The sequence below is a fragment of the Pogoniulus pusillus genome, chromosome 1 (genome assembly GCF_015220805.1).
Source record: "Pogoniulus pusillus isolate bPogPus1 chromosome 1, bPogPus1.pri, whole genome shotgun sequence".
NCBI classification, from domain to species: Eukaryota; Metazoa; Chordata; class Aves; order Piciformes; family Lybiidae; genus Pogoniulus; species Pogoniulus pusillus.
This window is the reverse complement of record NC_087264.1, coordinates 29,153,152-29,172,641: the sequence shown is the minus strand read 5'-3', so window position 1 is coordinate 29,172,641 and position 19,490 is coordinate 29,153,152. Positions and strand designations below refer to the sequence as shown.

At 38.1% G+C, this 19,490-nt stretch overlaps 1 protein-coding gene across 1 annotated transcript in view; it reads right to left on the bottom strand.

The window, feature by feature from the left end:
- The window catches only part of STARD9 (StAR related lipid transfer domain containing 9), a 105,263-nt gene that overhangs the window by 51,283 nt on the left and 34,490 nt on the right, over positions 1 to 19,490 (bottom strand). The window contains exons 4-8 of the mRNA XM_064146536.1: positions 8,870 to 8,986; positions 6,806 to 6,838; positions 6,655 to 6,716; positions 5,976 to 6,088; positions 195 to 264 (exon numbers count right to left, since the gene is read on the bottom strand). Of these exons, the coding sequence (XP_064002606.1) occupies positions 195 to 264; positions 5,976 to 6,088; positions 6,655 to 6,716; positions 6,806 to 6,838; positions 8,870 to 8,986 (395 nt within the window). The remainder of the gene's footprint in view (positions 1 to 194; positions 265 to 5,975; positions 6,089 to 6,654; positions 6,717 to 6,805; positions 6,839 to 8,869; positions 8,987 to 19,490) is intronic.

Below are 19,490 nucleotides of genomic sequence, written 5' to 3'. Positions count from 1 at the left end.
GTAAGTCAGCATGGGATCAGTTTTGAAGAAACAACTTCATGAGTGCTTGTACCTTCAAGTGTGGATGACAGCAAATCCAACACTGTCATGACAAATTGTTGGCAACAATATCAGTAAAAAAAAAAATCAATGAAATCAACACAAAGTGAAAGAAACATTAAAGAAAGAGGGATCTGGTTTAGTTTATAAAATACCTTTTAGCTATTCCTTCTTCTAGAAGTTCTACAACTTGCTTGTAGTCTGTAACTAAATGTTGAGTCAATCCTGTCAAAGATTTCAAGAGTTAAATGCGTATTTTCCTCAGGTACTTTCAAGCCAATTTACCCAACAATTTACTCAATTTATCAGGAGCATAAGGAAGTACTGCTGGGATGCCAGTCTGTTCTACAAGTAGTCTCTCAACTATTTTATTGTTTCAAAAAGCCATTTTATTTTAAAAAAAAAAAAAAATCAGGTTAATCCTTCAGATGCAATGACATAACTATTAAAAATGCCTCGTACCTCCAAAGCACAAACCTTTTCCTGTCCCATCTGAAGAGCAATGGTATTTAAAAAACAGTAAAACTCCAGGAGAAATTTTCAGTGATGTCACCGCTACTAATTGGGTAGAGATCCTGTGAAGTAGCTTTTTGCCATAGCTTCTAGATAGTGGCTCTGCTCACACATCTAACAGAATTGGGAACCCAATCTCTTTGAATATTTCTAATTTAGTTAACTAGGCTTGAGCCTGCAACACTTGAGGGGCTTCATAGAATAAAAAAATCATTTTAGTTGAAAAAGACCTTTAAGGCCATCAAGTCCAAACACTGATCCAGCATTGCCAGGTCACCACTAAATCATGTCCCTCGGTATCATGTCTGCATATCTCCTAACTCCCTTCAGGATTGGGCATGCTCCACCACTTCTCTAGGCAGCCTGTTCCAGGGCTTGCCAACTCTTTTCAGGAATAATTTTTTCCTAACATCAGATATAAACCTTCTCTGGTACCAAATATTTATAGGAAGCTTATGGTCTTTTCACATCTTCTGCCTTCAAGGTTTTTCGTTTGTTTTTGGTAGTACTTACTTGGTTTGGTTTTTAATTTGAGTTTATTTTTAAGGAGCAAGAATTCTAGTGAAAAGCAGTGAGAGAAGTACTGCATTGCAGAACCTGCTGTTGGAGCAGTGGTTGTGACTGACAGGATCCCAGCGGAGGGCAGTGTGCTGCTGTGCTGCCAGCCTCTTGGAAAATGCAAATTCCAGGACACAAGATTAACCTCAACAGTCTTGTATTTCACCTAAATCTATTTTAATAAGCCTCATATACATTTTATGGCGATGATTAGCTATCTTTTGTACTGCAAGGACTCCTAAAAAAACGTGCTTGGGTATGAACCAAATCTTTGTCATTCAACACCTAGTGAAACACTCCTTTGTGAAGTGTTTTATCTCACAGCTGGAATCCAGGGCTACTTCTTCCCCTTGCACTAATTTGTACTGAAGTGTGGATAAAAGCAGAGTACTGAAAAATGTGGTTTATTTGGATCAAATAATTTACCTACTGCTAGAATGTAAGGCACAATGAATAGAAAATTCAGCAAGACTAAAAAAAAGTACTTCTGACATTGTTACAGTCTATCCTTACATGAGAGCAGTTTGCTTGACGGTAAAATGAAAGCAAAATCTAAGCCAAAGGTAGGAATTTATTTCAGTCCTTAACAACTGATAGACAAAGGGGAAAAAATATTTTGGGTCACCCTCCCTTTTAAGCAACCCTTGGCTGTCGCATATAGACATGCACACAAAGTGCTGGATGACTTTCAAACAAAAGCATTTCTTCTGCTCTCTAGTGTCTCTTCACCACACATTATTTCCAGAAGCATTCACATTTTCCACTTGAGAAAGAAGCACATAATTTTTCCAGCAGCACTGGGATAATCAAAGATCAGAATATGGAAACTATCATATATTGTTTTCCCAGACCCTTTTCAGGATATTATTTAACTGAATAAAAATCCAGTTATAAAATGGAGGCATAGAAGAAACTCTTATCTACCTACATTTCCATGAGTAACCCATCAGAGTTCAAAACATTTAGTTTTTCAGTAAGATAATTGTAAATACTGTTTGAAAAGAATTATCAGTTTTCTTTTGGCTGCTAGGAAAAAAGAAAGGTTATTTTCAAATCCCATAGAAAGATCAAAAACACTTGCTCATCTAGAAATCTGCCTCAGAGTAAAAAAGGATCTTCCCCACAAATCCGTCTCAGGGTAACAAAATAGATTGCATCATTTCCTGACTTAAGAGAGGCTGATTCCTTAACAGTGCAACCATCTGTGAGGAAGAAGTTTGAAATGATTCCAACCCAAAGCACTGAAACACTTTCAGCATTTTAAAGCCTACAATCTCACAGCTTTTACGTGGAAAAAACGATGGGCTGGAAACTAGTCAAAATATTTGGTGTTCGAGATAGGATTTCCTGACTGGACTTGCAAATGGAAAATGCATTGCCCAGAACATCTATGCATCCTTAAAGGGGTTAAGCTTTCTGATTTACCCCTCTGTTCTTCATCCAGTGCTAACTATACTCAGGATAGCCTTGACACTAACCACAGAACTGACACACTAACAGTACACAGGGAAGCTCCTGATCAAGCTGATGGCTTACAAGAAGTGTGATGCAAATACAGGTACTATTCCATAACATACTGGGAAATAATGGAACATTTCTGAGCTCTGCTGATGTTTACCTTTTTTCTTTCTTCCATACATCAAATTGCCTGGAAAGGAATTGCAGAATAGACTTCACTCCTAGTAAGCTTGCTGATAATTTCAATCTTGGCCATCTAGCTATTGGAAACAAGATTTTGCACTCTGACCTTGCACAGGGAGAGCCTACATGTAAAACTGTCAAAGACTACTTCAGCATGCAGAAGGCTCCAATTACAGAGATCAGCAATTGTTGATTGCAGCAATATATTACTGCAGTTGAGAAGGGCATTTTGTTCCAGAGTTCTGAAGCAGTTCATTTTCTTTAATTTGATGTAATAAAAATCAAGCTGACTGTTCTCTTCACCTGCATTCAAAAGACCTTTGTATTTTCTCACTACTGCTTATTATTGATGTGAGCTAATGAGTGCAGTTCCAAAAGGAGCAGTGTAACCAAACCACCTTTATTAGTCCTTCTGCTCAAAAGCCACCACGTTTCCAAGTAATGCAAAATGTTACAGTGGTACTTGTCTAAACTGCACATAAGCATATTTATTGATATATATTTATATAGGCACAACTAAAAAACAAAACTATGTCATCTGTTGTCCAAAGTCACTGACTCACCAGCCTGAAATAATTTCTGTTTTCATGCTCTCACAAGAGCACCTAATTACACCCTGTGATGTCTTCAGCAGACAAATTACTTCATTTTCCATGCATGTGATTTTGTCTTTTCAAAAAATGTGAGTCACATTTATCACTAAAACTATTTTTTTTTCTTACAAGCATTAACACAGTGATTTTTGGAGGCTGTCATAAGATACAGAGAGATAAAATCTTCTAAAATAAGATATTTGTAGTAGGTTTACAGAAGTGGCCAAATCTAGCATATAGTTTTTAGGTTAATCTTTTTCCATTATTCTTTTCTCTTATTCTATCAAATGTAATCCACTGGGAACTTTTATGGGATATTTCAGAGCTCCAGCATAAAAAAATATTCCACTTAAAATTTTCAGTTATGTATATACATAACATCCTTATTCAAAAAGGTTAAATCATTTAAAGAACAAACAAATGAACAACCAAACAAAAACCCCAACACAACAAAACAAGCAAGCAAACTGTGCTGGTTTGAAGCTAATCAGATTATTTTAATGAGAGAAATTAGATGATTGGTTGTGAAAAGAAAACAAAGGTGAAGTCTACATCATTCATTGGTTTGCCAAAATTTAAATAATCTTGTCCATTCTGGTCTGTGTCACTGGATCTATTTGATTCCTCTTAACTCTGCTCTAGTATCTTTCCCTTAATCTTGGCTAGCAGAAAATAAGTAAGATTTGCTGGCTTTTGTTTTTGTTTGTCTGTCTGGGAAAGTAGGGTGAGAAAGAGAGGGAAAACTTCTGGGCAATTTTTTTTGTCGAGGAGGTAGCTTGGATTTCTGCACTGTAATTTGTATGTAATTGTAGATAATTGTAAATACTTGTAATATATTGTGTATATATGTTTGTAAATTTTGCTGTGCTGTAAATATAGCTTCATTTTATCTCCAAGCTGTCTGAGCTGGTCTGGCAAATTCCAACACTGCAGGGGGGAGGGAAGTTCCTAATCCACTACACAAACAAAACCAAAAAACAAAACTAAATCAAAGCTTAAAAAAACATCAAACAAAAAACACCCCACAAAACTTCAAAACAACGAGAAAACTCCAGCAACCTCCAAACAGAATTGGAAGAGAAGTAAAAGATTTGTCCCGGAAGGTTCCAGATGAAGACAAAATAGTGACAAAAGGCAATCCAGTCCATTGGCAGAAGCTATAACTTCATTTTCATTTAAAGCAAGGGAACTCCACTACATTCAGCCAAGGAATCAGTGGAGATATAAGGCCTGAGAAAAGGGATGGAGATTGCCAAGGAAGGAAGCAGTTTAAAGACCTTTTCTTGTGAGGTGAATGAGCAGCTGCTAGAAGAAAATAATTAGTATCTGTACTCCCACAACAGTGAAGTTGTCTGATACAAGCAGGTAGAAAAAGAATCTTGGAAAATAAAGGCCAAATGACTATGAATCTGCTTTTCAAAGAATGGTAAGTTTGCCATACTAATGAGACCATGAATTAATCTATTTTTCTAGCCTCCTTAAACAGCATGCTGATGTGCTGGGAAAGCACAGCAAAAGTAACCAGAATGCCAGACAGTCCCTTGTGTACAGGACCATGCAAGCTCAACAATTGCCAAGTGCTTGTTTTAAGCATTTCTGAGAGGATGATTTGGTAACAACTGTTGATTGCTGGATGTACTATGACTGATACTGCAGGTGTTCAGGGAATGAGAACTAGGAATTCCAGGCTCCATTAAATCACACACTCAAGTTGCCCTATCCTGCCTTAATCTCCAAAGCGAGGTTAACAATCTGACATAATGCAGTGATTAAAAAAAGAGAGAGAAATGGGAGCCAGGGAGAACAAAAAGAATTCACAAAACAAACATCAGAGAAGAGCATATCAGTATTTGATCTGACATGTCAGGCCCTACCTGGAATACTGTGTACAGTTCTGAAGCCCCCAGCACAAGAAGGACATCAAACTGTTGGAGTAAGTTCAGAGGAGGGTCACAAAGATCAGAGAGCTGGAGCACCTCTGCTGAGGACAGGCTACGAGAGTTGGGGCTCTTCAGCCTGGAGAAGAGGCTTCCAGGAGACCTTGTAGTAGCCTTTCAGCATCTGAACGGGGCCTACAGGAAGGCTGGGGAGGGATTATTTACAAGGTCTCATAATGACAGGACTGGGGGCAATGGATTTAAACTGGAAAAAGGGAGATTCAAACTAGATGTTACAAAAGGGTTCTTTTACAGTGAGGGTGGTGAAACACTGGAACAGGTTGCCCAGGGAGCTTGTGGATGCTCCCTCCCTGAAGGTGTTCAGGGCTAGGTTGGATGAAACCTCAAGCAACCTGTTCTAGTGGGAAGTGTCCCTGTCTGTGGCAGAGGGGTTGGAACTAGATGACCTTTGATGTCCCCTCCAACCTAAACCATTCTATGATGGTGGATTGGTAAATATTTCTTTAAAACTCAAGAGAGCAAGACACCATGGCTCTCACGATCTGTGGAGTGCAGGATGTCCAGCCACCAGGGTAACAGAGGCACAGCCTCCAGTGTACTACCCATGTTTGTATCAACAAGCAAAATACTCAAGGAAAGAAACTCTTGAAAAGTAGCAGCAATCAGGACCACAGCAAGAATATATGTAAAGATACATACAGACCTAATAAATATTTACTTGTGAAGCTCTTACCTTGCACATATGGTCCTGTCTCAGGGTGTTCTCGGACTCTAAGTGTGTAAGGCTTCTTTTGGTCTGACTGTTTTAACAAATCTCGGACACGCTCATTATAGATTTCGAGAAAACTGAGGGGGCAAGAAGTGTTAAATGCATATAATTATTTTGTTAAAGAAGGCATTTATCTAGACAGTTCAACTACCTGAATCTTTCATAGTCTGCATAAACAAGCTTATTTTCATTATCCCTTCTTCCACTGCACATGGAAAGGACTCATAGAAGAAAGCTTCCAAGAAGCAAAAGACATTCAGCATTTTATTTAAAATAAGCTTTAATAATAATAATGATTTCAAATACTCAGATTTCCAATCATAATGCTTCATTAGACAAATAGGAGTGAGGAAGAAGATTAGAAGGTGGGGTTATGGCTCAAATGTGAGAGTTACATGAACAGGAAACAAATATTTATGCATCCTATTTCAGCTGTCCATACAAAAGTGAACAGGCAACTTCCAAAGAGCTATACTGAGATGCAAAACTAAACACAGCACTTTCTCATCCTTCATCTGTGTTCTCCCCCTCATCCCAAAATGATTATCATCTGAGAAAACAAGAACATCATCAACTAGTCTTGACTTTGCTTGACCATAGCAATGTTGTTGAAAGCATTCATACCGCTGCCAGAGATACTTACCTGACCTTTACTCTGCATGATGCTGTCTGATCTGAGTAATCATCCTTCCTTGAAAAGAGGCCCTGAACAAGCCAGAAAATATAAAATTTAAAATCCAGCAAGCAAATCTAACAGCTTAGGCAAATACAAGTGAAATAAAAAAAAAAAGTACCTCACATATACGGGGTGTCAGACCAATGGATGCCTTCAAATAACAGACAGAAAAAAATTAAACAATATTCTGGCTGTTACTTTTTTTATTTTAATTAAAAGCCAAATCATAAGAACAAGACAGAATCACAGTGCAGCATTAAAATAATGACTGTATGGTGGATTACAACATAAACCACCCCAGAGTGTAGACCAGAACAGTATGGCAGTGTTGTGACTCCAGCTGAAATGTCTTGCACATGAAACACTGCAGGGACCTGTGTGCTGTGTAACATCAGCTATCTTAGCTTCAGTGCAAATGCTCTTTTTAGTAAAAATTATTTCATTTCAGAGCACCTTATACAGCATGGATGTCAAGTTTAGAGTCTTTGGTTAAAATGGAAGAGTTTTTTGACGTAAACATACTGGACATGCCTACATCAGAGCTGCTGCAGTCTAGAAGAAACCACATCCACACTAGAATTAGCTTGACTGATCAGGGTTTTTTCCTTTTCCTTATATTACTTTTATGTCTTTAAGCTATAGCATCAGAGAACAGGCTTGAAACAGCTTTATGTTCTAGATTTATAAATCTAGTGTCTCAGAGAACGGAATATGGGCTGCTGCCCAAACACTCTACAATACACTGAAGTAACAATGTGGTTATGTCTGATGAAGTGCTCTTAGGAGACAACTGCTCCCATTTTAGGTCCTACACACTGTGAGGAAAATTCTAGGCTGAACAGCATGAAAGGCTTTTAGAAGGTAGAAATAAAATGCTGTTGGGTGGATAAAATCCAGGTTAAGTGAACCATCATGCATAAAAGTTCAGTTTATATCAAAAGCTTGTGTCTTCCAGATTTTGAACACTGTTTCACAGTAATATACATGTTACTGAAGGTCAGATAAAAACAGGATTCTGCTGGACTTTCTAAGTCAGAAGTCTCTTATAAATACTACCTCTAGAAATGTCCTTGGAAATAATGGTAATACCAAGATGTGTCCATTCTGAACTTGTAAGGTATTTAAAAAATAATGTAATACAAATATTCTAACTTGTCACCTATTGACTCCATTTTTAGCAATTCTTCAAACTTTCATAGAGTTAAGCTTGGTTTTGCATAAAATGAATGAAAATCAGCTTGTGATTCACCAAATGCTGTTGCTCATATCTGTAGCTAAAATTAAGTTTTAAAATTCAAACGTTTGTGACAAGCACAAAGCATACCAGAAGAGGTTTAGGTTTTTTGGTTTTGGTTTTTTTTTTGTTTGTTTGTTTTTGTATCTTCAGGGTTTGAACAAATGCTTCCCTTATTTCACCTCCAAAACCAAATCCCAAGGGTGTAGTTGCTGACTCATGCAAACTATTAAATGAAATTTTTCTTTTATAAAGGCATGTTTCACCAACAGTCAAGAATATTTATGGATAAATATCAAACTGTCTTCTTCTGCAGCAAAACACAGGAAATTCTCAAATGACCTCATCGATTTGAGGGCCAAGATTAAGATGCATTTAAGAGTGGTTCCTGGAAAGTAAGCACCTTAAAATATAACAACTCCTGTAAACAATATCCAAAACCATTTCAAAACTGGAAGCACTGGTTTTCACAGGCCAAAGGATCACTTCTGCACCAGATGAATCTCAAGCAGATAATGAGGCTTGTTATTAAAGTATTCCTGTGAAGTTTATGCAGTTTCATTTGTGTAAGTAATTTAATTTCAGCATACCTCTGCCAAAAATTTCCCTGAGAATGAAAACTTTGCATTATCTTGAGCTATAACTTTCTAAATCCCAGAATTACTCAGATGTATAGATTTTTTTGTCCTTTAACATAATGATAAGAATGTATAGTAAGATGAAGGTTAAATTAAATATTGAATCTGCACCATACTTTCTAATACTTTCAGCTGATGCCACATTATTTCCCTAAATGTAAATGCATCAGTCTCATTTTATACAAAAAAAACCTCAAAGAAAGCACACACAGGCATTCTGCTCAACATGCACCATAAACACAATTTAAAAACAAAGAGATGTTTCTGCTGGGCCCTCAGCCCTGAGTGCACAATGAATACTGTAACTCACAGGGGTTCCCATCATTGTGTAAGTTTTTCCTGAGCCTGTCTGTCCGTATGCAAAGAGGCAGATGTTGTATCCTCTAAATGCACCTGACAAGACGGAAGTGCCAAGGTCCTGGAACACCTGAAAAGACCAAATGAAACGGTCTATGAACAATATGCCTCCTGATAAACACTCTGCATTAGTTGTGCACCTTGCAGCTTTAATAACTCCATGGAATCAAAGACCTTCAAAGCATTTGTTTTTCCAGTTTGTCAAACATGATATTGTGTCCAGAACTCCCTGGTTAAATCTTCTGCTAAATGCTGACATGCCAAACACAGTGCTCACAATCAGTAGTTCTGTTTAATTATGCTTCCATGCCTGCTATTACTTCTTTTATACTTAGACTATACAAATTCTTGAGGCTCTCCTCTGATCCAAGCTTCTATGGTCCTCACCATCAATTTGATTGAAAAGATCTTTGACATAAAGACAATAATGAGTATTAGGCACCAGAAACATAGGTAAAAACCAAAGCAAAGTCTAACCCACAGCATGCAAGCAGACTTCACCTGAGCAACACCAGTCTGACCCATCTGGTCAGTAAGCAACATGACCAAAGGTGAAATTCTTCATTTTCTGTTCATGCCACATACAGAGTGATATGCCACCCTCTGCTCACCATGAAACAGAGCCAGAAACTTTTACCATCAAATCAGTGGCAGCCTCTAGAAGCTTCCAAGACTTGCATTAGTTCCAGTGTGGCTGCAAAATCTGAAGCATTGCAGTCAGACAATTCATACAGCAATACCTGAACAGTAATTTCTTATACTCTCCCTGCTCATAACATCAAAGCCTTGCCATACACCAGCTGAAAGGACACCTGGCAAAGTTTACTAAGAAGTGCATGGTGGATCAAAAGGTTCTAGTAGGCAAGCTGCCAAGACCTTCACACAGTTTTGGCTTTTTGAAATAGATATAACAAGTACTAATGGCTTTGCCATCCATACAGAAAATTAGCTAACATACACAGAGAGACGTATATGATTTCAGAGCTTCACCACTGTGAAATCTCATCCACTGCCAGGTCATTTGCTTCTCCAGTGGACAGCTAAATGTACTAAATGTGATATTAAAATCAATAGTAAAATATTTTTCACAAATACCACCACTTTACTGTAACTGCCCAGAAAGAGATAAGTCTCAACAGGGGATTTTTAATTTTCAGGTCATACTTCAACTCTTGTTTGAGACAAGATGCTGATTTCTGCTAAAAAAACCAATAACATCTCCACTAGGCAGCACATCTGCCTAATAATCCCATACCAAGGACAATATGCTGTAAAAATATCAATTTTTATGGGCAGAAGAAAAAAAAAAGTCATACTATTAGCAAAATAAGAACAGCAAAAATATTAGCAAGTAGTATTCTTAGCAGTGGTACATAGTTGATGAGAAGTGAGCAAGTAAGAGATATATTAGCATGACAGTTGAAACTTATGCTAAAGAAGCTTGTACACAACTTTGACCTAAGAAACCAGTATTGCTTGAATGGATGGAAAATAAATCATTATGACACTATTTTCACAAATATCAGTATATAGAGACATGGAAACACATTATTTGCCATCACAAAGGCTTCAAATCCGTATAAAGAAGTCAGAAGTGCACAAAAAGACAGATAAGGACTTCAAGAATTGAATGGTAGAGGAAAAAACTACTGAGAGGCTCTTGGAAATGTAATTTTAAGATGTCACTATGGAAGGAAAGTGCACAGTTTAAGAGGAAAAGACAAATTTACCCCAAGGGATTTTTAATAGTTTGAATGTTAGCATCAAAAAGGGCTTAAGAAAGTTTTAGGTAAAAAAATGAAAGACAACTGGGAAAGCTACACATTCAAAGCTTCAGGACAAAGAAAGATTGGGGGCAGGGGGAAGCAACAATTACAACGTGATTTCTGAGCCTTGTAGACAAGAAGCAGCAGCTGCATTTGATATGGTAAGGGGGAAAGGGATTTTCTTCCTTCCAGTGGCAGAAAGGGGCTACCAATAGCAACCTCTTTCAGAGCCATTACTGAAGCAGTGCTTCTGTTCCCCACTTGAAGATACAAACATTTCCCAATTCCACAACTAAAACTAAAGAGAACTGTTCCTTTTAAAACCACGTACATAGTGGAAATTATGAAATAAGATCACCATCAGCACTTCATTCTTGAGACTTGCTTCCCAAGTTGTAGGAAAATGTAACTGCAGGCTGGTGCTCTGATTTTCATGGAGCTTCCTTATAGCAGGGCTTCAACATGTGGTTTTGCTTACATCCCTTCATCTATGGGAGCTCCACTTAAAAATAACCATGGAATAAACTTATCAAACTGTGCAATTAGCCCTGTTGCTTTTCTTTCACTCAGTCAGTGGGATTCAGTGGGAATGACTGCAAAGGGTTTTCTTTCTTGCAGAACATCTGCAGAAAACAGCCCTGTATTTGTTTCAGGGTTCACTTTCGTGTCATGTTGCGATTCTTCCATTGCTCCTGATTGCTTTAGTAATCTAATTACTTTTGGCCACACGTAGATAGTATGATTCCAAAGCTTCTCTTTCAGTAATTCTGGCCCAATGACTGTAACTCAGTTCTTGAGCCACCTCACTTGTTTGCCTAAGGCTTTCCTCTTAACATTGTGCTCTCACATGAATTCTCCAGTGATCACTGAACTTTCCCACAGTAGAAGCACTATTAGGATCTCTTCCCTACTCAGTTGGCACATAAACTTGTAGAATATCTCTACCCTTCCGTCAAATTTGGTTCAAGCCAACCAGTTTGTTCCAGAATTATTGGAAAACGTGGACTAAAAACCAGACAACCACTGCAAAACTGCATTTCATCAGAAAACCTCAACAAGCAGTTGCAGATACCATCTATTCAGTAGAGACCAAGATTACACTAGCTAAATTTTCCATAGATTCTACCTATTATGGACATTCTCCAGCTCATGATGCGAGAAGAACTTTCATCCTGATTCCAAACTGGACTGCCATGGGCCAGGAAATCTCTAAGACAGGACACCTCAAAGCTGAAGAAAGGGAAGGTTCCTCTTGCCCAAGTGCCTCAACGCTTGCCAGTAGCTGGGAATGCAAACACACAAGAAAGAATGAATCTGATGTAAATTTAAAATGTTGAAAATCAGATATGAAGACTGGAAGAGGACTGGGGAAAATAACAAGCAGTGAGAATCAGTAATGCAGCATGGAAGAACTAAAAACATAATGGGACCAATAAGCATCTCTGAATAAGGAGAAGAGAGTGAGGGAGTTGAACTGGATGATTAAAGGAGGCAAGGTAGGAACAGTATCCATAGGGAGCAACAAAACAGCAGGAAAAATTGAGTTTGAAAGCCAAAGTGCAGAAAATCATTGGGTTAATACAGAGGACAAAAATCACAGATCAAAGTATGAAAGGCAGATATTTGCAGATTTGGAGTTCAGAGAGGCAAACTGAATGAGATTGGAGTCAAGCAGTGGAAAGGACTAAAAGACAACAGGAAGTAATAGGAGCAAGGTGAGGCTGTGTCCACTTTTCTTCAGTCTCAATGTTGAATAAATTGAGGAATTCTGTGTTGCTTATCATAAACAGAAGTGGTAAAACCACCTTGTGTACCCCGTAGCAATTTAGAAAGCTGTACTTCACATGGTAGAAGCTCCAACAATAGGGATAAATGCAGCCTAGAGCATCTTGATTCTATGATAATTTCTTCATGAAAAGCTGTTTTCCTTAAAGGTCATAATCAATCTTGGACCATTATTAGTTGATACAAAACTAATAAAATATTCACAAGGTGGTGTATAGGGTTAACACTCCGGGGGGGGCGTAACCCTGAACCTGACCCTAGGGGTCTTGGCCCCTCCCCAGGGGTGGGCCACACTCCAGGTGATGGTTAGCCCACTCCCCCCCCACTTCCTGTGGTATAAAAAAGAGAGGAGCTTCCTGTCTCGCTCTCTTTTCTTTGCTCCCTCTCGAAACACACACACACACTGCATACCAGCACACCATGTGGCAGCCACAAGGCAGAGACACCATCACATTGCTCGGGTTGTATCCATCCCTTTTTTGTATTTTGCTGTTTTCCCTTCCTTATCCTTTGTAAACTTCCCTACCTCCAATACCTTTTCTAAGTTATTGTTAAACTTTTCCTTTTTAACTTCCAAATCGAGTGAGATTGATTTATTTGGGTGCACTTACCTCTCTCTCCCTATCTTTGGGAAAAAGGAGGGGGAAGAGGGGAGGGCACTCTATAAATTCTATAAATTGTCATTGGGTCTATTAAATTTATTAGAGTCTCTGGGAACTTGCATTTGAACCCAAGACAGGTGGCAAATCCTCAGAATAGGATTTAAGCTGGAATTTTGGGAAAAAATGCATTCTATTTCTTGTTCTGTTGTTGAAACTTTTGTATAACATTGTGTAATTAATTTAATTTCAATGGTTTGATGTTCCTACAGGTAAAGTAGGAATAATGGTATCCATTATTAGAAAATTGTGGGATATTCTGACTAGTGTTCATAAAACTCTGTGACATTGGAACAGCCAAAGCAACGTAAGCCAACTGTGGAAACTACTGCATGCTTTCTCTCCTCCCACACACATGGGATTCTCTAAAAAAAAAGAACATGTAATGCTGAAATCCCAGTTAAGCAAAACTCTGTTTCATTTACTCTCAATTAAGTAGACATGGCTACTCAGACATCTCAATTCAAATATGTTTCAAATCAATTCTTTTTAAATTAGGCCTTAAGAGAAGGCATATTATTAGAAACAAAACTGGCTAGGTCTGAAAACAGTGCCATAAACCTATGATCATAATGAATGAGAATTTAAAAAAAAAATACTTACTGTAATCCTATTAAGAGCTGTTCTTTTGTGTTTTGTGTTTGTCCTTTCCAGTAAATTACTCCCTCACCTTTTTGTGAGAATAAATTACAATTCATTTAATTGAATATAGTCTCAATCAGAAAAAAAGAGTAATTGAAATCAAAGTTTTTTCTGCACTAATATGAGAGGCATTAGTCCAAATACCCATCTGCATCAACAGCTGCAGATGTTACACAAAGTACAACAATAAATCAGTCTGAACATATGCACTAGCATATTTCATGATATAATGGATTGGATCATGGGCTTTGTTCATCTCTAGAGGAAAAAAAAAATACTTCTGTGCTTCTTCCAAGACTCACTTTTGAAATGAAACTCTAGGAAGATGAGGTTTTTCAAAGGACATGATTTGGATATGGCTACCTGCAGAGAACGTGCCATTTTGCCAAGACAACCATGTCTTCCCTGCACGGCTGCTCTACATGATTGGCACTGCTCAAATGTGTTCCATAAATGAATGCTACTTTCAACAAGGCCTTAACTGGCTTTGCTACGCCTTGTTCCTACACCTGCCCAGCTGCATCTGGTCCACATCCCATGGTAATATGTGTAAAGAAGTCATGAAAGGGCATTAAGACTACTGCTATCATTCAAGGTGTTTGTTTGGCAGGCTCACTACAAAGTGAACCAGTTACAATTCAAATCTAACAAATCCTGAATCATACAAGTTAATCTCCATTACAAGATTTCCAGTACAGATGGGAGAAAGAGAAAGGTTTGGCCTAAAACATAGTTTAAAAGTCCTAAACATGCAGCTCAGGCATACCAAAATGCTGTCCAAGATGCTGCAATATGAACATATTTGGGGTTGAAACTCGTTTTTATTAGATAACAATCAACTACTTCATCACTGGGCCCAGTCCTGTTCAATATCTTTATTGATGACCTGGACGAGGGGATTGAGTCCAGCATCAGTAAGTTTGCAGATGACACCAAGTTAGGAGCAGGTGTTGATCTGTTGGAAGGTAGGAGAGCCCTGCAGAGGGACCTGGACAGGCTGGATGGGTGGGCAGAGGCCAACGGGATGAGATTTAACAAGGCCAAGTGCAGGGTTCTGCACTTTGGCCACAACAACCTCAAGCAACACTACAGGCTGGGGACAGAGTGGCTGGAAGCAGCCAGGATGAAAGGGACCTGGGGGGTACTGATAGATAGTAAGCTGAAGATAAGGCAGCAGTGTGCCCAGGTGGCCAAGAGAGCCAATGGCATCCTGGCCTGCATCAGGAACAGTGTGGCCAGTAGGACAAGGGAGGTTATTCTTCCCCTGTACTCAACACTGGTTAGGCCACACCTTGAGTACTGTGTTCAGTTCTGGGCTCCTCAATTCAAGAGAGATGCAGAGGTGCTGGAACATGTCCAGAGAAGGGCAACAAAGCTGGTGAGGGGCCTGGAACACAAATCCTATGAGGAGAGGCTGAGGGAGCTGGGGTTGTTTAGCCTAGAGAAGAGGAGGCTCAGGGGTGACCTCATTGCTGTCTACAACTACCTGAAGGTAGGCCTCTTCTGCCAGGCAACCAGCAATAGAACAAGGGGACACAGTCTCAAGTTGTGCCGGGGTAGGTATAGGCTGGATGTTAGGAGGAAGTTCTTCACAGAGAGAGTGATTTCCCATTGGAATGGGCTGCCCAGGTTGGTGGTGGAGGCACCATCCCTTGAGGTCTTCAAGAAAAGACTGGATGAGACACTTGGTGTCATGGTCTAGTTGACTGGATAGGGCTGGGGGATAGGTTGGACTGGATGATCTTGAAGGTCTCTTCCAACCTGGTTGATTCTATGATTCAACATTACAAAACCTACTTCAATGCTCAATTAGAAGAGCAAGCAATACCGAGTCCACAGATTTGCAGAATGGATAGATCAAGATGCTCACTATGAAACCTTACATAAGAAGCCTACAGAAAGATAGAAGTAGGATTCCTGCCCTTAGGAAACTATAATGGAATGTACGAAAAAGACAACATAACTATATATTAATGTCCAGGGCTTATTAACTCTTATGCAACAACCTAAGTTTCAAGGCTCAGTGCTAACTTGAAGAATCACAGAACTTAATTTCTGAAAATTACAGTATTAGTAATTTGCCCCTGTCCATACTAGAAAAACAGCAACAGGATTTTAAACATCAGTTTACAGTTTGCAGAAACATGTGCCAAGGACATTAATCAAAATTCAATCAAAAATGCTTGATCTTTCCTGTTTTCTTGATGATATTGAAAGCTATTTGCACAATTCATGAGATCATACCCTTTAAACACTTTTTTTTTTCCCTGGAATGAAAACATACGGGGGATTTTGTGCTAGTGCTAAATAGAAATAAAATACAGCTTAGGATACATCCAGTCAGACACCATAAATGATAGAGATTTGTTATTAACATTGACTTGATAATTTTACATTGACATCTTCAATTATTAGAAGCATGAAGCCTTTCATTTTTAAAGGGCTTTTTCTCTTTAAGAAGATGTAATTTTGCAATAGAAGTTTCATCACACTCTATTTTTCACTATTGCTAGTGTCTATTAAGAAACCTTTTTTTTTCTTAGATATACATTGACCTCTTAGTTACTATTAAACCCTGTAGCCTATAACCTTTCTATGTCATACACAAAGACAAATGTGTCAGCTATCAGTTTTTCTTCTGATCCCAACAAAAAGTTTGAGATAATTAAGCTTTCCTTTAATGCACAAGTCAAACTAATGCTATTACTTATAGTAATGTGAAACAGTTAATTCCAGACTATTCACCAAATTATTATGCATCAACTGGACATACAGTTAGACCAGCTGATGACAGTAAATATCTGTTTTACATTGTAACTACGATACTTTATTTTTTGATCATGCCCCCTCTACAGTAACAAATGCTTTAATTTTGAAGATAATGGAGGCATTTTATCAGAAATGAAGTTTTGGCAGTAGTTTTTCCAGAGTATAAAACTTCCCTTCCTTAATCCATTCACAACCTGAATTGCAGAAGGAAACAAAAAGCAGTTGTTTTAAACTACAGCAAAATGTCTATTATGCCTCAGGGTTTAATAAACTGGGAAACAAGGTTTCCCCAAATCATTCAAGCCAAGCCCAAGAGTAACATAACAAAAAAGGAAAGGGGGGGGGAGGGGGAGAGTGGAAATCAATCCAGAAAAATTCCAGGGACAACATGTAATGCCAAGCTTTCAAATTTAAGTGAACAACATTGATCAATGAGAGCATTTTAGTTTTGCTCATTTGTTTTGGTTAGGTTTTGTAATTATAGTTGGTTTGGTTTTTTAACCTACAGTAATTTTTGGTAAATAACACTTATATTTTGATTAGACTACCATGAACAGTGTAGGACCAACTGACTGAAGGAGAGGAGCATGGAGAAGAAAGAAAAAAGGGTAGAGAGGGAGCTACATCTTTTAGGAGCAACAAGCTAATAGTTTATCAGACCTTATTTGTGCAGTAATCATTTACTTATTTGCAAGTGCCTGAAATGGCCAATATTTAATATCATTTGGAAACTAAACTAATCTTAGCAACTTCAAAAATTTCAAGGGAGTTTATTTGGCCAAGGCAAGAAATAGAAAAGAATAAAGTTGTCTGGTCATATTGCTACTTGTTACAGGCCAAATCAAAAAGCATCAGTGTCAACCAATAGCTCACTAGATGCAAACCATTTGTATTACAAAACATTAAAGTTGGAATACTACAATCAATTCCCACAGTTAATAAAACCATTAAAAAATTTCACTTCATGTACAGTGCCATTTAAAAATAGCCTCTAAATTACCACTGACTTAAGAAGAAAAGATGAAATTTAAGTAAGGCATGTGGTCAACAGCTACTTTTCACTGCAGACAAAAAAAAAATGCTGAAAACTCTTAACAGTTAAATTTCCTTTAAAAAATTGCGACACAAACACGAAAACAAAAACTTCTCATCAGTAAACAAAAAGCATCAAGCAACAATGCAGCAGATACAGGTACAAAATTAACTTAGTATAAGAAAAAGTTGCTGTGATTTACCATACAAACAAAATTTCTCTCAACTGATAGGTCAAGCTAGTTGCTAGTTTCAAGCAACTGCATATAACATCAGCAGCTCACTCTTGCATCACTTGCACTGTCAGCTACAGATAATGCAGCATCTCATTCTTGGTGTGTTTTCTTTACAGAATCTTGTCCCTCTTCAGCTGTTACTGTTTGAGTTGTAATCAACTTGTGTTTAATTAAATTGTTGCTACAACTTAGACGTGGCATGCAAGACTTAAACTTAATGTGAAAAAAAAAATAAATAGAATTATGCAGAACTAAACAACTCCTATCAAAATCATTAAAGCTCCACCTAAGCTTAGGCTCCACCTAAGATTAATCTAAATAAAATGAGCAGAAAGAGGGTATGAGAAATGAATTATCTGAAAATAAAGCTAGACCTTTGTTCCAATAATGCAATGTTTTTTCCACACATGTTTTCTCTTAAAGAATATTAAACAAAAGTCAGCTGAAGGGCTTTCTGTACACAGACAGAGAAAGCAGAAGGAAGCAAATTATGCTGGTCAGTTGCACAGAACCCTCTGCTGTGACATTTGGATTACTTCGGCAACATTACTCTAAGTTGAATGGGACAAAGAGGAAGGGTTGAAGGGGAAAGCATCGGTTGGTTAGTTTGGGAACATTTCTTCTCTCTTGTTAAGAAATTGGAGCTTCACAACTAGGATTACTTCTTTTCCTTCTCTCTCTCTCTAGCCTTTTCTGTTTCTTTTTCCAGTCCAACCGGAAGCGGGGCAGTTAAAGGGAAGGTTTCTCTCCAGCTCAAGCAGCTTGGTCTGTGACAGAGGCATTTGCACCACAACTTAAGAGACAGTTCAGTTGTTGGCTCTGCCAAGCGACTTCCTGCATGTCCTTAAGCCCCTTTGTGCTTTGATTCTCCCACTGAGGCACAACAATGTTTTCTTTGTTCATCTTATCAGCTGTAATCCAGAGGAAAAAGTGCTCTGTGTGCTAATGTACAGCCACACAGTATACTTAACAGCACGAAAGCTCAAGCTTGATTAAAGTATTGAGGTAAAACTGTAAAATACTTGAAAGAGTCACAAAGAATGGGAGAACTATACACTGTTCCTCTGCGGGGCAGGAAGGCAATAAGAGAAACACTGATTAGGCGGAGCGGTAGCTTATATTGCTGCCACTTTATCACTGATTTGTACAGTAAAGAAAATATACCTTATATGTTAAAAACAAAACTATCATTTGGAAAAAAAACAAAACAAACACAAACCCACAAAAAACCACATAACCCTGTGTTCATACATGGTTCTAATTCAGAACATGTTCTGATAGTAATCTGGAAACTTTTAAATGCTCTAAGGTGCTCTGTCATCAAGGGCACAAGGCCACCCTCTGTTTTTGTGGGGGAGGATGTTTGTTTTGTTCTTGGGTTGTTTTTTCCTTAATTATTAGAATAGCAGGAATTTAATACTATTATAAACATCAACCTGAAAAATGAGACACCTACTGCAGAAATATTACCTGGAATTTTTATCTACCTATGCAAAACCACATTTCTCTCAGATCCCTTATAGAAGAGAAATTTCAATACAACAGCCACACAATCCAGAACTCACAGCATTTGACACCATCAATATTTGACTTATCTCAGTCAGCTATACTTGTCATAATAAAGCTTTCTATGCAGGGAAAATTAAAAAAAAAAAAAAAAGAAGAAAAAGAAGAGTACTTGTTTT